Source organism: Lutjanus erythropterus, chromosome 11 (genome assembly GCF_056507025.1).
Source record: "Lutjanus erythropterus isolate fLutEry1 chromosome 11, fLutEry1.hap2, whole genome shotgun sequence".
Lineage (NCBI taxonomy): Eukaryota > Metazoa > Chordata > Actinopteri > Lutjaniformes > Lutjanidae > Lutjanus > Lutjanus erythropterus.
The window spans coordinates 37,755,865-37,777,872 of NC_139327.1; the positions used below are offsets into that span (position 1 = coordinate 37,755,865).

General features: G+C 40.1%; 1 protein-coding gene across 1 annotated transcript in view; it reads left to right on the plus strand.

The window, feature by feature from the left end:
- The window catches only part of sgcd (sarcoglycan, delta (dystrophin-associated glycoprotein)), a 197,528-nt gene that overhangs the window by 101,670 nt on the left and 73,850 nt on the right, over nucleotides 1–22,008 (plus strand). The window contains exons 4-5 of the mRNA XM_084730050.1: nucleotides 7,201–7,288; nucleotides 11,206–11,325. Coding sequence (XP_084586176.1) covers nucleotides 7,201–7,288; nucleotides 11,206–11,325 — 208 coding nt within the window. The remainder of the gene's footprint in view (nucleotides 1–7,200; nucleotides 7,289–11,205; nucleotides 11,326–22,008) is intronic.

The window sequence follows — 22,008 nt, forward strand, 5'->3', positions numbered from 1 at the left end:
GAAAAGATAAATACAGGAAATAGCCGCGTGGTGGTGCCATGTCAGTATTGTAAATGTGTGTAAAGAAAATGTAAATGATGAATGAATTACAAAGAATGCAATGATTTGCAAATCATTTCCAACTTGTATTCATTTGTATATAGGAAAAACATGTCAGTAAACACAGCCGGTCACTGCATATGCAAATGCAAAAACACAACATGCAAAACCACTGCAGACTTCTCTGGGCCTGAGCTCATCTGAGATGGACTGACACAAAGTAGACAAGTGTGCCATGGTCTGAAGAGTCCACTTTTTATGTTGTGATTGTGTTCAGATATCATGAACGTCGTGACCTCTGGGCTGAAGAGGAAAAGGACCATCCCGATTGTTACCAGCCGTAAATTCAAAAGCCAGTATCTGTAATGATATTGGAGTGTGTTAGCGCCCCTGGCATCGCTAACTGTCCCATCTGTGAAGGCTGAGAGGTACATCCAGGTTTTGGAGCAACATATGCTGCCATCCAGGCAACATCTTTTTCAGAGACGTCCCTGCTTATTTCACCAAGACAATGCCACGGCACATTTTGCATGTGTCAGAACTGTGTAACCTGACACGCCAGATGGTTTGTTTCACAGAGCCACCTGCAAAGTTGTCCTTAAAAGCAGTTTGGACAAGGGCAGGTGCTTTCAAAAAACACTTGGCAGGCAATTGGATGAAACATCTGTCTATCAGATCGAGATGGCGAGATCATATTTAAGTCCAGCTGCCTTGCATGGTAAAACAACAGCGTGGTTTCATAGTAAAAGAGTTCAGGTACTAGATTGACCTGCCTGCAGTCCAGACCTGTCTCCCATTGACAACAAAAGAGACTCTTTGTATAAAGTATAAACTGAATAAAAGTAGAAAAGTTTTTGTAAATCATTGCATTCTGTCCCAACCTTTCTGAAATTCGGATGGTGCAAAAGATTACATCTAATATTGTAAAATCTAAATATTCTCTTGAAAATATTGGGGAAAGGGGACAAACAGTTGGGCTGTTGTGGAATGGAGATGAATATGAAACTCAGAATAGAAAAAGGAAAGGGCAAATAGCAAGTAAGAATGGAGACAAGATACAAATACCAAAGAGGGAGAAATAAACAGAGGAGAGGACAGAGAGAAGGATAGTTGGCTGGCTGGTAGCTTTAGCAGAGGAGGTGAGAGGAATAGTAATACCAAGGAGGAGGTGTTGGGAAAAGACAATTGGTCAGTCCAGGAGAGGATAGACAGACAGATAAAAAAGTAATAAACCGAGGAAGAGCCCTGCTATGTGTTGCAGTTATTCCTCTGTTAATATTATTCCAGTATGGCCTCCATATATCACCCAATACTTCCTACACCGGCCTCTTTCCTAGTTAGTCTTCTCTCCATGTCTCTGCTGGCTCTTGTCTTTTGTGTCTCTTGGCATCCGTCTGTCTCCGAATTTGGTTTTGTTCGGGTCAAGCGAATTGAGACATTGTTACCAGAATGTGATGGAGGCATCACATCACATAAAGTGGGATTTTTTAAGCCATGGAGGTTCTGGAACAACAGAACATCAGAACAATGGACAGTCCCCACAGAAACAGAGCTAAAATTGGAGGGAATATTGAATTACCAATGACTGTTAATGAGTACGCGTGTAATGGACCTTGACCTTACGCTACGTAAGTCATGTGACATATAGCGCATAGTTAATCGTTACCAGAAAAACATTTGTGTTGGTCAAAAGTGCCAGCAGCTTATTCCGACTGATATGTCCATTTATCGTTAGGCAGCGACCATTAGTGGGTTAATAAGTATGACAAGAGAAATATAAGGAGGTGGAATTTCACCCAGTTCACCAGGGTTTGAGTCCTGCGTAAAGCGAAAAGTAAACATAGAGTTATTTAAAGTTTTTAGTAACTTAAGTTTTGTTATGGACTTTACGTTACCTCCATTGCATCGACCCATTCTTCCACCCCATTCCTCATACTTTCTTGCCTTTTATACCACTCCTTTATAATATTTATGGCCACAAGAGGTCGCCATACAATAAACTTAAATGTTAATTTTCATAAACTGCACAGGCAATCTACACAGCTGGTTTTCTGGTAATGATGTCATGTTTGGATGGTGTGAAGTCTTAGAATACAGACAAAAACGTCAATGTTATTAAATGGACAAAATCAACGAAATGCTCACATATAAGAATCAGGTAAAATGAGCTTACTTTTCAAAGAAGTCAGCGCTCAGTTTGCTGGTTCATTAACTAACCATCAACCACTACCAAATATCATGACTTCCTGCTACAAACCCTGTGCGCCTTTCAACAAAAAAAATGCCTGGGCACTAAACTGTGGATCAAATTTGATCAAACCAGGCTGGATTTCTGAAAGAGAACCATGTATTGCTCCATAAAATTGGTCCTTTGGCTCAGCTGAGGTTTAATTCAACCAGTGAGTTTTTTTTTTTTTTTTCTTTTGTTGCCTTTGGAACAGCTCTGCCTCCAAGAAATTTTTCTATAACCAACTCCAATCCTCATGTCTTTCTCTTGGTGCTCCTCTCCTTTTTTCTCTCCCTGCTTATTTCTGTCTGTGTGAGAGGCGTCCTGCTGGGAGTAATATGGTCTGTTGCATTAGTAACGAAGAGAGGAGGGAGAAAGAGTGGATCAGAGGCACCACACAACAACAAACTTAACACATGTACTGTACACAAACAGCCCCAAAGGACTCCTGCAGTATTCTCTCTGAGGCATTTTAAGAGACTGTGGCGGAGGGAAAAAAAAAAAAAAACTGTGCAGAGAGATGGAACGATAAGCTGGCTGCTATGAAACACAGCACACTGTACTCTGTCGGTGGTTTTGAAGCTCAAGCCTGGTGCTGTGAAGAAACATTTTATAGGCCTACATGCCTGAGCTTATTAGCATGACAAAGACTGTTCCTTTTTTTACTGAGTTCATCACCAGGCTATGGATTATTAATTAGACAGGAAATTTGGGTTGTGACTGATAACAGTGAGATAATGTATACAGGAGGTCAAAATGAGAAAACGAATGGCAGCCCTGTCTCATAGAAGTTATTTGTATATTACTAATCATTCATTGCTAATTGCAATTACGTTTTGATGGAAGCATATTAGCAGCATGGATTATGTTCACTGGAAAAGTGTTTCCCACCGAACAAAGCACTTTGGGTGGAGATGACTGCATGGCAGACATGAAGTCGAGGGCTTTGTGTAGAAGCACTTCATGAACTCAGGGACACAAAGATCACAAATAACTCCAAGGCGCTCTCTTTTTAAAACAACCGAAGTACCTTTATTGTCACGGCACAGACAAACTTTGGAAGTGTTTCAGCATCAAGCTTTCGTCAAGGAGTCAAACAGATCATATGGATCGAAAGGCCCTTTTATATTGGTCCTCCACCAATAGGAATCTTCCATTCAATTGTGGCCTAGAGGACATATAAACACTCGAGCAGATTTTGTTGTTTCGGCCCTTTGTTCATGACGAAGGCTTGATGCCGAAACGCATCAGAGTTGGTTTGTTTTCAGGTCATTTTAGGACCATTAAAGGGATATTAGTTGTTTCAAAAGCCTCACATCCAAGGTCAGGTTGTCGAAGCAGCAGGCAAAGAAGGGCATTCCCGTCCCTCACCCCCACAACACTTTCCAGCTCCTCCTGGGGAAGGTCCCGAGGCATTCCCGGGCCTGAAGAGATATGCAATTCTTTCAGCGAGCTCTGGGTCTAACCCGAGCTCTCCTCCTACGAAATCCAAAGCAATGAAATGCCTCAGCTGGCTCTACTCTTTTTAGATGTTCAAGCTCTGCACTCAGACCCTAAGGTTGAACCCAGCTGAGCCAAGCCAATGTAGTATGTAAGAAACTCACTTCGGCCGCTTGTATCTGCAATGCCCAGCGATGCTTCATGTGACCTAAATCCTAATCCTAAACGTAGTCTTATCCTAGATATACCCAAGTAGCTGTTGCTTAAACCGAGGTGGCCTCAGTAGTTGATAACCTGGGATGAGAATGGGTTGGATGCTCACGATGTCTTGTAGCACCACAAATGGGTTAATACTGGAGTGAATGGACAGCCCAGGTGGTAATGGGCGCCTTGTGCACCTTTATGAGATGCTGAGGGGTCGTGACAAAACATATTTTATGAGTTGGGGTGAGAATGGGTTGGTTTATCCTACTATTTTATGTCAAAATGTGTGTCTAAAGTCAACTTTTGCCTGCAACAGTCAAAGACAGCACAGTATATAGAGGCCTGTAGTTCAAAGCGGTGCACAGAGTAGTCACTGCTCACTCGTTAGCTCCCATGACCTGCAGCTGTGCTGAGATCAATAACAGACAAAAGATGGAGAACATGAAAAATACGTCCAATCTGTCAACAAGTGCAGCATATAAAGGAGCAGAAATTGTGGCTTTGCAAGGACCAATATCAATCCATTCATTCATCCATTCTTGCACCTCAGCTGGCTCCTGCCAGCACCATCGAGCAGTGGCTCTACTCCGACCTCCATCTCCTTCTCTGCATGAGGGTGAGCTCTGCCGGGAGAATGACTTTTACATTATACTGCTAATCTGCATCAGTAGCATTATGAGAGAAACATAAAGCCGTTTGGGTTACACTTCTTCTCAGTGCAGCACTCATTCAAAACATGCCTGCCACTTGCTCGGCCTCTGGTGCAGACCTTTTTCATTGCAGCCATTTAGACATGAAATAGTGGGGTAAATATAGGTGTTACTAATGATACTAATAACAGTTCATTTCCATGCAGGTCAGACAGAGTCAGGGTGCTGCTTTTGTGAATTTTGGCTCTGCTACAACAATTGAAAGGGGGCCTTAATTAGTAGCATTAGTAGCACCTGTGTTTACCCTCCTATTTCATATCAGTATGGCCGCCGTTGTGGTTACAGATTGTGCCCAAGATTTTATTTGACCCATCTCATACAGTGCAGTACATGTATTAGAATTAACACGTTATTTTAGGTCTTATTTTCTTATGTGAAACAAAATGATTTTTGCCGTGATGTTTTGTTTCATAATGAAACTTTATTCATTTGGATGAAGTTTGTGGGTTTGTGGCTGAACTCGTTAGCTCTCATCGCCTTCAGCTGTGCTCAGCTTTTTCACCATGAGTTACACAGGGTCAGTATTCTGTTCTGTACTGTGTGTTCAGGCAACTTTCGCTGTACTCCCTATGCAGTTGTGCTCCTTTTTTGTGACTCTTGGCCCTAAAAATACAGTTTGTCAGAAAACTGTTTTCAGGAAGTTTTAGTTGCTTTTAGCACCTATTTAAATAAGTAGTTGCCACAGCATTTTTTTTAAAAGTCAAATTAGTTTTAGTCTCTCTCACACACACACACACCTCTACCTGAGTACCCTGAAAGGCAGAGTGCACTTGTCAAACTTGACATACAAATGACTGTACTGTGAAAGTTAATGTACTTATCAGCACAGCAACACCTTAAATGTATCAACTATTTCAAACTTCTTGTTACTTTTACATTCACTTCACACTGCATTGTTATTGTAATAACTTCTTGCTTGCATATCATACATTTGTTGTATTTACTGTGAGAACTTCAATAAGTTTGGCAAGAGCCATAATGTTATCAGTAATATACACACAAGGCATATCCCCTCCGCGGCTGTGAGCGCAGCACAATGGTCAGGCCGTTATCTCTAATTAAGAAGTTGACTGAGGCATGAAGATTAGTCGGGCACAGAAAGAGCAGAGTGTCCGACGTGATCAGCATTACAGAGGTGCGGGGCACTCTGGGAAATGGAAGTTATCAAACGGAGCAGGAGGCTGAAAGCTCCGCGCTCGGACAGTTCTGCTGCGTGTGTTTGAATGTGAAGTTATACATTTGTAAGCATATTTCTGTCTGTGAATGTGCTTTTGTACTTTTTATAGTATTACAGCTGACTCAGCATATAGAAGGCCAGACCCCAAGTCAGCACAGGTGCGTGCCAGTCAGGTGATCCGTCTAACAGAATGTAACCATAAAAAAAACCCCTGAAAAAGTCAACCATGACTAATGCTGCATTTACATGCTCTTCAGATGGTCCCATTTCTCAAACTGGGAAGTTGTTCTTCCAACTTCCCAAACTCAAGGAAATTTGTAATGTGGTAGAGTTGTTGTTGGACTTGTAGCATTTAGGTGATGGGTTAAGATTAAGATTTTTGTTGGTGTTGTGATAAGAAAAAGGACTAGGGTTGAATAAAACTGGAAACTGGCAGATGGCAACAATAAGTTTTTCTTCCAGCACAGGAATCATCATTCATCATTATTAAATGGTGAAACAAAGACATATGATTGGCTGATGCATCACTGGAGCACTGAAAAAGTTGAGGACAGCTCATGTTTGATTTTGTAGAGCATATATTCAGACATTCTGAAAGATAAAGAGCATTTGACAGCCATTTATAACAGTGGATCTTTCAACTATGTAGTTTTTTTTTTCTCTTGACCATTGAGGTGCTAAATCGGCAAACAGTCAACAAGCTAGTTCAGGCAGTCAACTTGAGCTGCACCGCAGTCACTCATGACACGCCTCACACCAAACACACCCTTCCAATCTGGTGGTCCATTTAAACCTCCCATCTTTCCCTCTGCCTGTCAGTGCCATTGTTGCATTGCAACAGCGTCACTGCCTGTTCATTCAGCCCCACCAGCTTCCCCCAGCATCCACCTGCAGGCTCCGAAAGGGGGTCCGGTATGTGTTCATCACTCCTCAATATCTCTACATAAGCATAATCTGCGAGGAGTGATGAGGTCAGAGCCTAGACACCAAACTCTAATTATGTTCTGCTGCTGCAATAAACATTCTTACATGTGAGTTGTCTGACTGAAATATAGTTGTGATGGTCACTGTAGGGGTTAGGGCAGATAATTCATAGATTCTGTTCTAATCAAACAATCTGTAACTCTCTCGACAGGTATTCTGTGTTGACAGGGTGCAAATATTTTTAATATATCTCTAATATCTTTCTAATATATTTTTCCTGTGTTGTTCTAAGTACAAGTCAACTCCTAACTTAGAAACACTCAGTTGTGTCTCATTAAAAAAAAGTCTGTATCTGGTGTTTTGTGTTGAATAAGTTAATTTTTCATTCCTTTTCTCATCGGTACTCCTGTTCTTAAAAAGAGAAGAAAGTAATTATTGTACTGCAAACAAAATAAATAAGCTTGTCTGTTTCTCCACAGGGCCGTCCGCTGTTCCTGCAGTCGTCCAGGAACGTGTCGGTAAATATCGTCGGCACCAAAAACCAGCTGCTCACGCAACTTGTAACAGGTATGAAAGAAACGGCAGCGGGAACGCAAACTGCTTTCATGTAGCTTATTGATGTTTTCTTTTGATATGATACATTTTTTGATTTTTTTTTTCAACAACATCAAACCTGACAAGGCTGATGACATCAGCTGCAACAGATGCATGACATGTAGAATTCTTATATGTCAGTGAATGATTTTTTTTTCTCTTAAGTCCTATTTGATGTGCATTTTTAGATGCTTTATTGCCAAAACATGTATACATATATATATATGTATATATGTTTTTTTTTAAGAGTTTTGGTATCATTGATCATAATTGACCCTTTACAGATTGTTTCATTTGACACCTTTATAGCCAGTGTTTCACATTAAAGGGATAGTGTGCACAGTAGATGGTGGTCAGCCGCCTCCCACTTGCTAAGTAATGTACTGCTGTGGACAGGAACAGCAGCAAAACATATTTTAGGTGTACGCTATGTTGAGATTATTTTCACTTTTCCAAAGGGAAACTGCCATTATACAAGTCAAATATTGCTCTCTCTAAACAAACCGAACTCCACTGGCGAAATCAGTCATTTTACCTGGCGGGACATCCGAGTGGTTCATCTACCACTTCACACAAAGATTAGGAAAAGTTGTTTTTTTTTTAAAAAAAGTTTTGTGGCAGATAAATTGTTTCTTATGATCATTTTACAATTTTAGATTTATCTTGGGACCCTTTGGGGGGTCCAAACTCTCGGTTGAGGAACCCCAGCTCGATCTGTCAGGAGTCATTGCCTCATTTCCAGGATTAAACATAATCACATCATAAATTCTTCCTCTGTTCCCCTTAATGGCGCCAGCAGAGGCTTCAGTCGCTCCTCCATAACTCTGCGATCGCAGTTTCTTCTGTACATTCTCCCGCCTGTCACACTCTAATAGAGCTGGCAGTCTTCAGTGAATGGAAATCACTTTGTGTAAACATGCACAAGAAGTGTCTCTAACGTTAAAAAGTGCGCTGACATTTTGCCTTCTGGGTCTGAGGAGGAGGAAGGCAAAGTCTGCATCGGATGTTTCTCGTGGATGACTGAGCGGCGTTCGTGTATGGGTAGAAACTTCACATCCCAGATGGAGAGTGACAGAATCAATTGCGCGCGTGTCAATCAGTCACCCCCGACGCCGAGTGTTTTCTGCCACCGCATGAGACAAAGCAATTTGAGTTGGAGGGAGTTGTCTACATTTTCTATTTCTTGTTTGTCAAGACACCGTTCTCACTTTTGGCAGTTTCCGTCAGAGTGTTTTCTCAAGTTTCTTGCAGACTTTCAGTGAAATGTGTTTTTTTTACTCTCGTTGTGGTGGAAATCTTCTTCAGCAACAAGTCACATCTGGCTTTCCAAACTTCTCATCACCTCCACGATTTAAAGGGTTTTGCTTCTTTATTCTATATTTTTCAGTGTTTCAGAAGTGTTTACTGACAAGTTTTTGGATGCTTTTGGACTTTAAAGGCACAGTTCACCACAAAATCATACATAGATGTTTTTCCTCTGGCCTGCAGTGATATTTAACCATCAAAATTGTTTTGGTGTCAGTTTCAGAGTTTTAGATTTATTGGCTGTAGAGATGTCTACCTTCTCTCGAATATAATGAAACTGGCACTCGGTTTGTGGTGCATCTGAAAAACTCAATAGCAATGTCTGAAGATAATCCACAGACCTTGTTGTGAGCTGTTCCATGTAGGAAGTACTTTCTTTCTGCAGTAGAAACCTATTGAAACTACTTTCTGTCTACTGGAATGACATGAAACATGAAACTGCTCACATCAAGGTCTGTGGATTATGTTCAGTAACTTGGTCATGATTCCTCGAAAGAGTCACTAGTGTTGAGTTTTTAATTGTATTTATTTATTTTGTTACTTTGAGCTCCATAAACTGAATACAGTGTCGTTCCATTATATGCGAGAAAAGTCAGACATCTCCAAAACTCAGTTTTTCTCACAAAAACAACCTAGATGAATAAATAGCACTGCAGGTAAGAGGAAAAGTATGTATCTTCATTTTTGGGGTGAACTGTCCCTTTAATTATTAAAGACTTTTATAGTGGCAAGAGATGAAATCAAACCAGGTACACAAAAATTCACTCTGTTGATGTTTCCAAAGCAGTATGTAGTTTTGTCAGAGCAAAACCTGCATTTCTGACTTTAGACCAGCTGTCAATAGATGGTGAGTAAGAAGAAAAGTTTTTTTGTGTCAATTTTTTATTTTTTATTAATTAATTTATTTATTGGAACATTACATTGCATTACTGCACAATGCTTACCAAACTTTAACAAAGCTTGAATCCTGAAACTTTGAGTTGATTTTCATATTCAAACGACTGGTGTGTAGGATTTAGTGACATCTAGTGGTGAGGTTGCAGATTGCAAAAGATTGAATACACCTCACCTCTCTCCCCTATGAAAACAACTGACATCCATGTGTTTAAAGCTCAACTAAGGAATATTTATCTTTTAACAGTGGGTCAAATGTTTATGTGACATGTTAAAGAAATCACTGTTACCGGCCCGTCCTCACTGTTTGTACAAGCAGATAATTACAACCCATATTTACATATACTGTTAGGCTGTGACCTTTGATGGTCTTAGTAATTATGACCCATAAAGTATAAAGAGCTATCCATCCACCCCAAAGAGTTCAGGGTGGATTAATGTGTCAAACAAGACTTTCATCCAGGAGACCAGAGGTTTGTGTCCCTTTGACTTATTTAAAGTTTAAATTATTTAAGTTCAGTCATTTTTTCTCTAACATCAGTGCTCTCATTATCCTTAATGGTTTCCAGCCGCAACAGACAGCTGTTACTCTGTATAAAAGTTCTAATAATCTCTACTAAATCTACCGTTTGCCATCTGCATTGCACCAAAAGGCAGACAGACTTTAGCAGTTAGCTTGTGAACACAGCTGAACATAGCAGGAGTTGGTGGAGACCAAAAACAGAGCTAATGGAGGCTGAATATTGGACTTACATTGTCCTTTTGGCAGAGACACGAGTCCAAATAAATGATAATGTTGTTTACCGTCTGCTGGCGTGTAAATAGGCAACTGTTTGCGAACACCTTCACCACATTAACTTGAGAAAGTGCAAACATTTCAGTTTGGCTGCTGCTGATTAAAAACTATTCAGCTGTAGTTAGCTGGAGTAAATATGCAACATTTAGGTAGACTTTCAAAGCAAAGGCACAAAAATGAATCGGTTCGGTTGAGGAAAACATCATTGTTTGGGTTTAGATGAGTACATATATGTAACTTATGCAATATAATGTAGGCCAGGTAGGTATTAAAAGACAATGTATGTTAAAATGAAGAAGAAACATTGACAGAAGAACGTTGACCATTGTAACATGAAGCCCAGCCTTTAAAGCGAAAGCCCTGTGTTTGTTTGATCCATCCATCTACCACATCTCCTCCATATGTGGACTTTGTTATACTACATCACCTGACCTCAACAGCAAATCAAAACAAAATGCTAGAGGGGTACCTACAGGATCGTAGTTTGAAGTGCAGGGACACTGACCAAGCTGCCGTTTGACGCATTGGGAGTGAGGACAGGCTGGTCCTGCCTGTGTTTAATCATCTTTTAAGTCGTATTTATTTATTCAGGCAACAAATTCTTACAAAATATTAAGGTCCTTTTTGGATGGAACGACACTTTAACCACCACATGTGGTGTTTAATATTCATCATTCTCATCAATGCGGATAAAGTCCATAAACAGTATGATGGTGTTTGGTTCCAACATAAAGATGGAGTATCTTCTGCTTAAGTCAGCAGGTCCTGCAGGACACCTTTAACATCTTCCACTTGGATGCATTTTAATGTTGAAATTCTGAGGTAATTCAGTAAGAAATCAGCTCCAGCCGCTCCTCTTTGATGTCTCCTCTTTTTCTGTGTGTGTTCGGTCCAGGATCCAGTGGATTTAAAGCACTAGGCAAGATGTTTGAAGTCAAATCCACCTCCGGGAAGCTCCTCTTCTCCGCCGACGAGCAGGAGGTGGTGGTGGGCGCCGAGAGGCTCCGAGTGATGGGTGAGTGGCCAGCTGACATGTCCGAAAACTGACCGGCTGTCAGGATCCAAAGTGTGAAATCAAAGCAGCTACTGAGCATGGATGCTGGTGGTGTTCTAACGGAGAACAGTTTCTTTTAACCGAGCGTTTTTGTTGCTACAGATATGTGTTGCTGTGGCTGGTTTTTGTTTTGCTGTGGTTGGTTTTGATATCGGCATCAAGGAGTTGTAGCTGCTTCTTCTTTTTAAAAAGAAATGAGAAAAGCTTGCCTTTTTAAGGATATGAAAGGTGTGAATTAATCTTACTTGGAGTGGAAGTAAAATTTGACTCTGACTGTTCATTAAACTAACTTCAACGGCAGTAACTGGAAACGTACATACTACACACACACTGCACTTCTGTAAGTGAGCTGAAGTTATGTGTCAAACTGACATACAATAAATGCAAAGTAGAGTAATGTAATGCTTATATTAGCATCATAAGCAGTCGGTAGTGAGGAGAGCAGAGCTCAGATGTGTGCTGGTAGTACTTGTGTGTGAGTAAGATGACAACTAGCAGGAGAGGACGAGGAAGATTTTTTTTAAAGCTTTTTGTAGATGTAAAAAGCTCGGTGATAGCTGGGAGCTCATATTTGTCAACAGGACTCAGGGGGGACAAGGTGGCATGTAGTCCTTACACAAATGAGTTTTGTGCTCATGACAGGAGATAAGAAGTGACAGAGCTGTTGTGATTGCGGCGGCCGGTCGGCCTCGCCGTGACGCCACGGCAGCAGATGATTTCCTGTGAGAGCAGAGGGGCGTAGCTGAGGGGAGCGACAGCAAAATATGCTCACGCAACATGAATACGAGCGTAAACAAAGCATCTGAACACAATGAAAGCAGCAAATGGGAAGATCTTCCTCTAGATTCACAAGTCTGAAGTGACAGATTAAAGCTTAGTGTCGACTTCCTTCTTCTTTGTCACATATTATTCGTGTTTTTTGGAGCATTTGGAATATACGTCTCAGTTCGGGGTTTACTGCAGTTTGCAGCAGACAGCCCCCTTACCTGTTTAAAATTAAGTCAGTGTGACTCAAGTTTATACAAGTCACTCAGGTTTTCAAGTCACTCAAGCAGTAACCCTATGATAAAAACTATATCTGGGGGTGTTTTTTCAGCTGCACAGATACTACTGAATGATCACAGGAACTCTACAGGCTGCAGTGTCTCTATGATCCTCTCACTCTTCTCTGACAACACGTTAGTACTTCTCACTGTGAACATGAAGGTGACATTACTCTATAATATAGTGTAGAGCTGAGTATTTATAATACATAGCTTAAAGGATATTATAGAGCCAAGATTAAAAAAAAAAAGGATGGGACTGGGAGAAGAAGGTGCAATTATTGAAAATGTCTACTTCAGCACCATGGACAGCGCCATGGATTTAACACAGCACAGTTAGGCGACTGATATTTCAAGGCTGTGGTCGGGGCCATAGATTCTAACCTGCACAAATGTCAGTCAGATAAAGGATCAGTGATTCTCAACATATCCAACTAAACAACCTCTCTGACCCTGCACTCTCTCTGCTACAAGGGGTGGAGAGGAGGGACGGCAGGTTAACAAGGGGGATGCGTTTTGGTCATTTGCTAATGAGGGGGATGACGTCTTCCCTCAAATCGCCAACTGCACCCACCAAGTTATGGATCCCCCACCAGCCCCACAACTCATAGAGGTCAATCCCAGACTACCACTCGCTGAGCCAGCTGACTTCAGGTTTAGCCTTCCTCTAAGTTGAATGTGACGAAATTATTTTAATTGTGTGGCTTTCAAGACTTTCCAAAAGTTATTGGACCAAATGGATCAAATTCTGATAGTGAAATGAGTCATTTCACAGGGGTTATGATGCTCTTTCATGGACAGTTTCTGGCTGTGGCATGGAACCCATGGGGGAGAGCCTGAGTGGTTTGTGCATCTTGAGGCAGAGCCAACAGTTTGCAATGCTGGGGTAGAGATGCATAAACAAACAAATCCAAAAAAAAAAAAAAAAAACAGTTTGGGTCAGAAGGAGAAACATGCCTACTTTTAACCCTGTAAAACCCAAATATAGAAAAACACTAAAAAAAAATTTTTCAACCATTAAGATGTTGTTGTAGGAGGCCTTTGATGCTAAAAATGAGGTGTTTTTTTTAAAAAAAATGTTTTTGTAAGTTTTTACAGAAATGTTGTAATATTGCAACGTTGGGCTCAATGGGGAGCAGAATCTCCTGTATTTGTACTCATTGTCTGAACAACAATACAGAACTAAGGATTCATTTGCAGGGTTTTGCTTTTGTCCCAGAACAGTATAACATGAAAAATAATCTCAGTCATGTTGTTATGAACAGTCATTTATTGCAACAACTAGAACTTTGACATTTATTTACAGTGATAGTCCCAGAAACAGTTCTTGTCCTCTGAAAAACAGAGGCGAACATCACACTTGCTGCATTGGGTATTAGTATACCCTTTACTGCAATGTCTGCAGCGTCCTCTCTTCACCTTCATTGGGAAATGTCCAGTTAGGTCCTTGCGCACATCCTGTGGGGGGTGTGCACATGCTTTCTTGGAAGAGGGACCGTTTGGACTCCCATCACCTAGGGATGGTCGAGTCCTCGTCACTCGCATCAGTGTCGTCGAACTCTATGTCCACATCACTCTCTCCATTTTGGACAATCCCAATCACATCCTGCACATTGTACCGAAGATCTCTCCTTGCTGGTGGCATTCTGAAATGGAAAAAATAAGATTGAAACAAATGTATATATAAACAGCACACATTCTTATTAGATTCTAGATAACCTGCAGAAAAAGAGGGGATGGTGGGGATATTGATTTCAATATGAAGCGTTTACACATTGCACTGAAGTAACCTATTCACACATTTAACTGGTCACACAATAGTGTATAGCTGACCAATTGTAAACTCTGATTATCATACTAATAGGTATGCAGGTAGCCTCCAATTTACAACAACACCTTACTTTCCTGAACATCAACACCTGTTCCAGAACAATGGAAAAATGCCCTCCCCCAAGCATCCCCCACAACTGCTTTGACTATGAATTGATAGGAACATTTTCTTATTGATAGCCAAGACATGCACAAACAGAATTTCTTTGTTAGAAAGTCCTGCTTTCTGTGATAAGGGGAAAATACTGAGTGTTGAAGGTGGTTAGAAATCATTATAAGTAAAAGAAAATGATTAGATATGGAAATATATCTTTGCACACTAGTTTCTAATACAATAATATGTAATCTAATATCAGGCTAGAATGTGTAAATCATGTGTAGTTTAAAGTTATATTGGGAAAATTTAAATTGAAGTTCCTCTCAAAACAGGGTTGTTTTGACTACCACATTCACCCAACGTTGTAATATTGCAACAATTACAAAACAAGCTCTAAATAAAATGTAAGGCACATTTTCCACAATGACTACATATGGACATGTTCTAGACACTGTAATAAACACAAAAAAAAATATTTAAAGCATTTTACTTACTTCAATCAGATAAATCCAGTCCAGTAAATCGAGGGGATGATGCTCTCTCAAAAATCTGGAGGTTGTGTGACTTCTTGACCCGATGGCAGGCCTTATATACAAATGTATGACCCAATAGCATTCTGAGACCGAACAATAGGACCAAACGAGTATGTTAATGTGGTTGAACCAAAAAAAAAAAAAAAAAAAGGGGGGTTTTGGGGGATAACAAAAATTGTTGTAATTCTGCAACAGTGGGTCTTACAGGGTTAAACATCATGAGAGAATTGGATATCAACCCATATGTGCATAAATCAAAAATTAATATTTTGTGCATGTAAAGAACAACCGTCCCTGACCACAAGCTCCTACAGGACACCACTACAGGCAGAAAGGGAGACTTCATGACACCCTCCTACATAAAAGCTGTCTTCTACTAAGAACCTCAAAGTAGCCATAATAAATATCATCAGCACTTAAAAATTAACAACCTGCCTCCATACTTTATCAAGTTGTTAAAACATGGCATCTTTGGGGATGCATCCCTCCATTCCAACAACCACAGCAATCCTGGTAGGCGTACCGCAGGCGCACTTTAAGAAGATGAAGGCTAGAAAAATGAGCTTAGAATTAAGAGTCTGTCTGCACACAGGACAGCGCATCTGCAGTCACATTATCAGTGCTTCAAATATGTTGATTGTCTCAACTTTACCCACCCAATCTCTGTTTTGCATGGATTTCAAAAGGGTAAGGGGAATATGGTTTGAGAAGAAACATACAGGACCGTCTACCCCCTCCACATTCTCCTGCAACAGAGCAGCCTCAGCAGCCACATGAAGTTTAAACAGGCGGCTGCTAACACTGGAGCCAAATGCAACAATGCTTTTATGTTCTCATGTGCATTTTGACAAGGTGAGAGCCAAATGTACTTAGTTTTGCTCTTAAAAGGTCAGTCAACAGTGCGACCACAGATGAGGTTCTTACAGAAGCTGTAGTATAGGTTATCATAACCAGGATACACAGCACAACCACTAAGAGTGGATACAACATGATTCGTTAGCCAATGAAGCATTGGAGAGCCTTAAGCCAGAAAGTTTTGCAAAGGAAGAGATCAAGAAACACATGGCAACTTTAGTGAAAAGTTTCTTACCATCAACCAAACATTTACTCTGCCCGTCATATTTCTGCACATATGCTGTCAACGACTCAATTTACCAGTCAGGAACTCATTTTTCTGATTATTCCAACACCACATGAATGCATTAATAAATGTGCTTGCTGTAAGAGACCTTGGCCACTATGAAAAAGTTCTGCAGCAAAGAATTGATGATGATAATGCTACCACAGAAATTATGAACTTGAAATATGTTTCTATTCTTCTCCACTCGGCGCAGAGACCAGGACTTAAAAAAAACATGAGAAATTCTATACAATACTTTCTTTCCAGTCTCTCTACATTAATTAGGTTTAAAGTAATCAGCTGACCATGCTGCACAAGGACACATTTAATCATCACTTATTTCTTATATTTTGTACACTCACTCATACAGCAGGATAATTAGGAGGGAAGTAAAATAACTCTCAGTGAGCATAAATGAGATTAAAAAAGTTACAGAATCTGCGAGATGTTAAGCACCAACTACGGCATTTTTCTGAAGTTTTGATGTCTTTGATTCCCAGTTCGTGTCCTTTTTATTAAATCCCTTTCTCTTTTCTGATGTCTTCTTTTCCCATCATATTCTCTCTCTCTCTTGTCCCTGTTTCCTCTCCAACAGCATTCACCATTATTCTTCTATCTGCCATCATTCACCATCACTCATCCGTCCACCCACCCATTCATCAATCCATCAATTCAGCCTCATTAATAGATAAACATATATTTAAAGTTTCTCTCCTTTGACTGGGCCTCACATTTCCACTTTAACGCTCCTGTGGGTGCTCTCTCCCTCTCTCACAGACTTTACCTCTTACTGACACACACCTTTCAGAGCCCTCTGTGTGAGCAATTACTCTTCATCCTCATCTACATTCATTTACATCCTTTCCAGCCTCACTGAGTCAGAGTTCATTACTGTCACCCACCGCAGCAAAGTGCTCCTCTTAACAGAGGGAGACGCAGATGGAGGGCGGAGAGGGACAGGGAGGAAGGACAGGTAGTGTCTCGAGCTGTTTAATAGAAGGGACGTTTTTTGACGCGGTGTTTATTTCAAAGTCAAACTCGCTCAGATATCCACCTGTCGCCGCCGATTTAAAGTCGGCGTCAAACTTTAATATCCACAAATCCTGACACCAGTAAACACAACAAGGTTATGTTTACCAGACCCACTGCTGTGATCGCTGCTGCGTTGGAGTTCACACACGCACTGTGGGTTCTCTTTGATTTCCAACTTGAAACTGGGAAAGATCTAGAAGAAGACACAAAAAAAGTGGTTTGGCGGATTTATTGAAAGTCTGAGGAGAAAAGAAGAAGCAGAGGAGAACTTTAAACTACACAAACAGAACTTTACAAGTGTTGATACAGCAGACAACCAATTATATATTTTACTTAACAGACTAACAACTTCACAGAATTAAGTGAGGACGCATTTAGACCACAGACTGTTTGATAAATAGTGGAAAGAGCTTCCACGTCTGAAAAGTAAAACCACTGTAGAAGTGTCTTAAACCTGCATTCTTTCAATTAGCCAGCAGGGGGTGACACCACTGGTTTCAAAAAGAGGTCCGCTGGTATGTAGATTTATCTTCCGTCCAGTACGACTCATTAGGCTCTTTAAACTCAGATCAAACAGTCAAATTAGACTTCGTTGCTCAAATGTGACCCGTTATTCTGTTACTGCATTGCCTTTTATTCACCTAAAATGTTTTTAGAAACATATTTTAATGACCATTTAGCTGTAATATCAGGAAATTCGTAGCCAGGCATTATTTTCTGCAGAATGGACAAACCAAAACCAAGCACCGCTGTATATCGTCCACCAGCTTTAGGAGACTCGGACTACACCAAACATGCAGTACGGATGCACTTTATGTTTTTATTCTGTTGTTTTTTTACATTTGAAAACTGGTCTCCATTCACTTCCATTGTTTGGGAGATTTGCAACCCTATTTTCCTGTGAAACTCCAGCAGTGTTTTGTGTTTAACATGCTTATTTTAACTGGAACCATGAACTAATCAAGTAATTTTGTCCTCTAAACCTAATCAAGTATTTTTTTCTGCTTTATTTTGAATGCCTACACAGCCTCTGACCAAGCTGCCATATTTGATGATTGAAAATGTGTTGAATGCTTTGAGCAGCAACGTAAAACATACTGCAGTTTTTAACATTAACATTAGTATTTTTTAAGTTATGCACTAAGCATTTGTATATATTTTATATTAAATATTTACTTCTCAGTAATAAAAGTAATTAAGTCTTGTGCAAACCATTAGTGTGAACTCTTGTGGTCCATTTCAGTCACTGATAAGAAAAGTGACTGAGCAAAACATCTCACACTTATTTGGAAAAATGAAATTTACCAAGTGTTGGTCAGGTTTGTTTTCTGTTTACCTGGGATTTAGATTTACGCATAATTTGTGATAAACTTTGTGATGATGTCGTCATATCAATTTGACACTGACTGCAGGTTCGTCTGTTGTAACTCTCCTTTTAATTAATTAAATCCAAGAGCCAATCATACTTCTCATGCACACAGGTTGTGCCCTCTGGAGACAGAAATGACAGAACCAGACAAAGGAAACAGTATTGAATCCAGTCTTTCACAGCACTTCAGACGGTTGTGGTGACAACACTAAAAAGCCAGTGGGAGCAGGTGTAGGGAGAGGAGACGGAGCAGAAACACAGAGGGAGAGAGTGCCAATGATTTGCCAATTACTCCATTTATCTCCACAGCCGTTTGATGAGACCGCTCAGGGCTACGAGGCTAATCAAACACCTCGGCAACCGCTGCCTCAGCAAACAGAGACGGCCCCTCGAGTTCCCAAAAGGCCTCTAAAAGTTTCTACGTGTGGCACCTGAGTGTTTATTTTTAGTTTTTAGTTTTTGAGGTTATATGTAGGGGATTCTGAACATTAAAATAGCAGCAAATGGTTCTTTGCAGTTATTTGATTGTTTTGTTTCAGGTGAGTTTGAGTGAAGTGTGTTGATGATCTCCGAGGCAAAATTACTGTATTTGTCACAGTAGTCTAGTGGCTTTGAAGGTAGCAATATAACTATTTCTTGTTAAACAAAAAGGACCTTACTCTTTACCAAGGGATAAATTCCATGATGTTGTCAGATGCTTTGCAGCACTTTTAGTGGATGTACAGTTGCCTCCAAAGATCACGTTTGCAGCCCCGGTGGTGACCGGCTGGGCCGCAGAGCCAGAATATTTCCACATCTAACACTTAATTTTGACCAAACTAGAGCTGGTGATTGTTGGAACAGTGAAAAGACTAACTGAGATGGTTTTACAGAGTTAGAGTTTCCATATTCAGATGATTTCATCGGTGCTGAAAAAATTTATTGAGGTTTGATACTCAGTCCCGGATTCAGTGTGTGTGCCATGTTTCATGTTTGCATTCATTGAAGGGATTTTCCTTTGAGTTTGTAAGAAGCTGTTTTGTGCTTCTTTCATTAAACGCACATTCAAATTTGAAGACATTTGAAGTTCAAGTTCTCCTGATATCGCACATGACTTCTACCATAACTGTAGACAAATACAAGCACACAAAAAGAAAACCCTACATAAATTCAAGCTTAGATTAAAAGCTATCACAGTAATAAAAAATATCTATTATAACGTGAACATTTACTTTTCTGGAATTTAGGACATTTCTGTGTGATGCAGTTTATTGCTGTCTGCATGCATTTTTCCAGACAAGCTATTCCTCGCGGCTGTGTGTGAATAATGACTGTTGTCTCTCAGAGCCAACGGTGGAAATAGCTTATTGTTGTTGCACCACAAAACCTCTTAGGTTTCCCGACCTCCTGCAGGAAATGTTTTTGACACCAGAGACTGCACTTTGCATCCTGTCTGCTACCAACAGCCAAATCTGGTATCTTTTAATCATGAACACTATCTTTCTCAAACACTTATGAGAGGTTTTTTTATGAGAGGAGTTCACTTAGCAGAGTGCAGATCTCCGCCCGAAAAGAATATCTGAATGTGACCTCTTTGTAATCACCAACATTCTGTGTAAGTCCCACGCTAATATCACTACTTATTTTTATCCATAAGTAAGGAATGCATATGCTAATTATGACAAAATTGCACAGAAATATCTAACAGGATAATATGATGAAATGGTGACATTTTCTGACTGAAATTACAAATTTATAGTGAAAACTTTTTGCCAAAACAAACAAACAAACCCTTTTTACATTTTATTGAATTCCTTCACTTCACTTAATTCCTTTCTTCACTTTATACTTTATATTTGAGTCTGGACAGACATGGATGTAAACTGTAACTTGACCTCCTTGGTGGAGGCATGTAGTAATTTTATTTTTTGACAGCTGACCTCTTAAAAGTCCACTAGGAGCCCCAAGTGATCAACAACTGCTACAGTCTGACCTTAATGTATGTGGGCGTCATGTTAAAGTTGGAAAAACTTTGCAAATCTCTGCTGGTTGCATCTGGCAGTTGTGGTGGCATTGCAGTAGGTGCTTCACCACCTGTGCCAACTTTACTGAGTGCACTCTTTTCATTTGGGCATGAATTTTTCTTGAGTTATGGCCAAAACCATGTTTTTTTTTTAGGTCACCGTCCTTGAGTTCAAGTCGATTTCTGTACCAAATTTGAAGAAATTACCTCAAGTCATTAAGGTCACTGGTCACGCACACACAAGTGTTTATGATAGTGAAGTCCTGTTAGTTGCCTAAACTTAACAAAGCTGAAGAAAACACCTCATATGAACTGTTTAATGGGTAATTTTGGAAGTTTGTTGTGTAGGTACACGTTTATGACACATTGTTCTTGTAGCACAAAAGATTTTGCTCTCAAGTACAATAGATTTGAGTTTAATGGTGTTTAACTGCATGCTTTGTGCACTTAATTACGGTAGAGGCATCCTGCCTGTGCAGACGAGTGCAGACAGAGTAGAGGAAGAGCTGCTGTCTCTGCTCTCGTCCCTTTGACGTATGAAGGGACTGTAGAGGCTTATAAAGCTGCCACATGTCATTACAGAGCCCATCCTTCCTTCTCTACCAATAAAATACATAATTATACCCTGCATATAACTTTAATTGGCCCAACTGAGGTCATTGGAAATCCATGATACTGCTATCATAGCTTCATTACAGCTATTTACAGTCCAGTCAGACACGGTGACTGGCTCCCGGCAGACAGACAGTAAATGAGAACACAAACAGGGGGAATATGATGATAGGTCGGGTCAAATCGTAGTAAAAGTACTTTTTATGTTTTGTTTCAGCCCACTTTGGCAACAGATAGGTTTGTTATGTGCAAAGAGCTGTAACACAAGGATAATCACACAATTGCCACATTCAATTTAGTCCCATTTTTAAATAATATTGCTTGAAGGCATGGCATTGGCTGAAAAAAAAATGTATAATAATAATTCTGAGACACTGGAAGGCATCAGCTTCTCCGTGTTTCCAAAACTGGAACCATTGATTATGTTTCAGTAATTTCATGTCACTTGGGATAAACATAACCTTGGGCAGGTTTTGAGACAGTCAGCTGACTTTTGACTCACAACCATGCAGCCAAAAGTTCAATATTTATGCCAAGTATATAATGCTGTCAGTTTGAAATGTTTATATTTTTGGCAAGTGTATCTGATGCACTGTGTTTAGACAGCAGTGCTATATGTTATTTTGCTTCTGTTATAGTTTTCTCTCGCCTGTGTACAGGGATGTAGCTGATTTTAGAAGTGCTGAGGACCTGAGTCCACAATTCCCAATAAAAGTTCCCAGTAAGTTAGTTCTTTTATTATTAGGATTATAAAATATATTATTATTCATATACCCTTAACCGTCCAGTTTTATTTTCTGTACATTTTATTTCCCAGTGTCTCTGACATTCCAAAAAAAAAACGGAAAAAAAACCCAAAAAACTAATATTACAGTTCTTCCGCAATCATTCTGGTTCATCTTTTAAAGTGCAATATCACAATGGAACATCACAGCTCTCTTGCATGTCTGCAAAAAGTCTCACCCAAAATATTTTATTCATTCATTATGAAAATTGCAGATAAGTA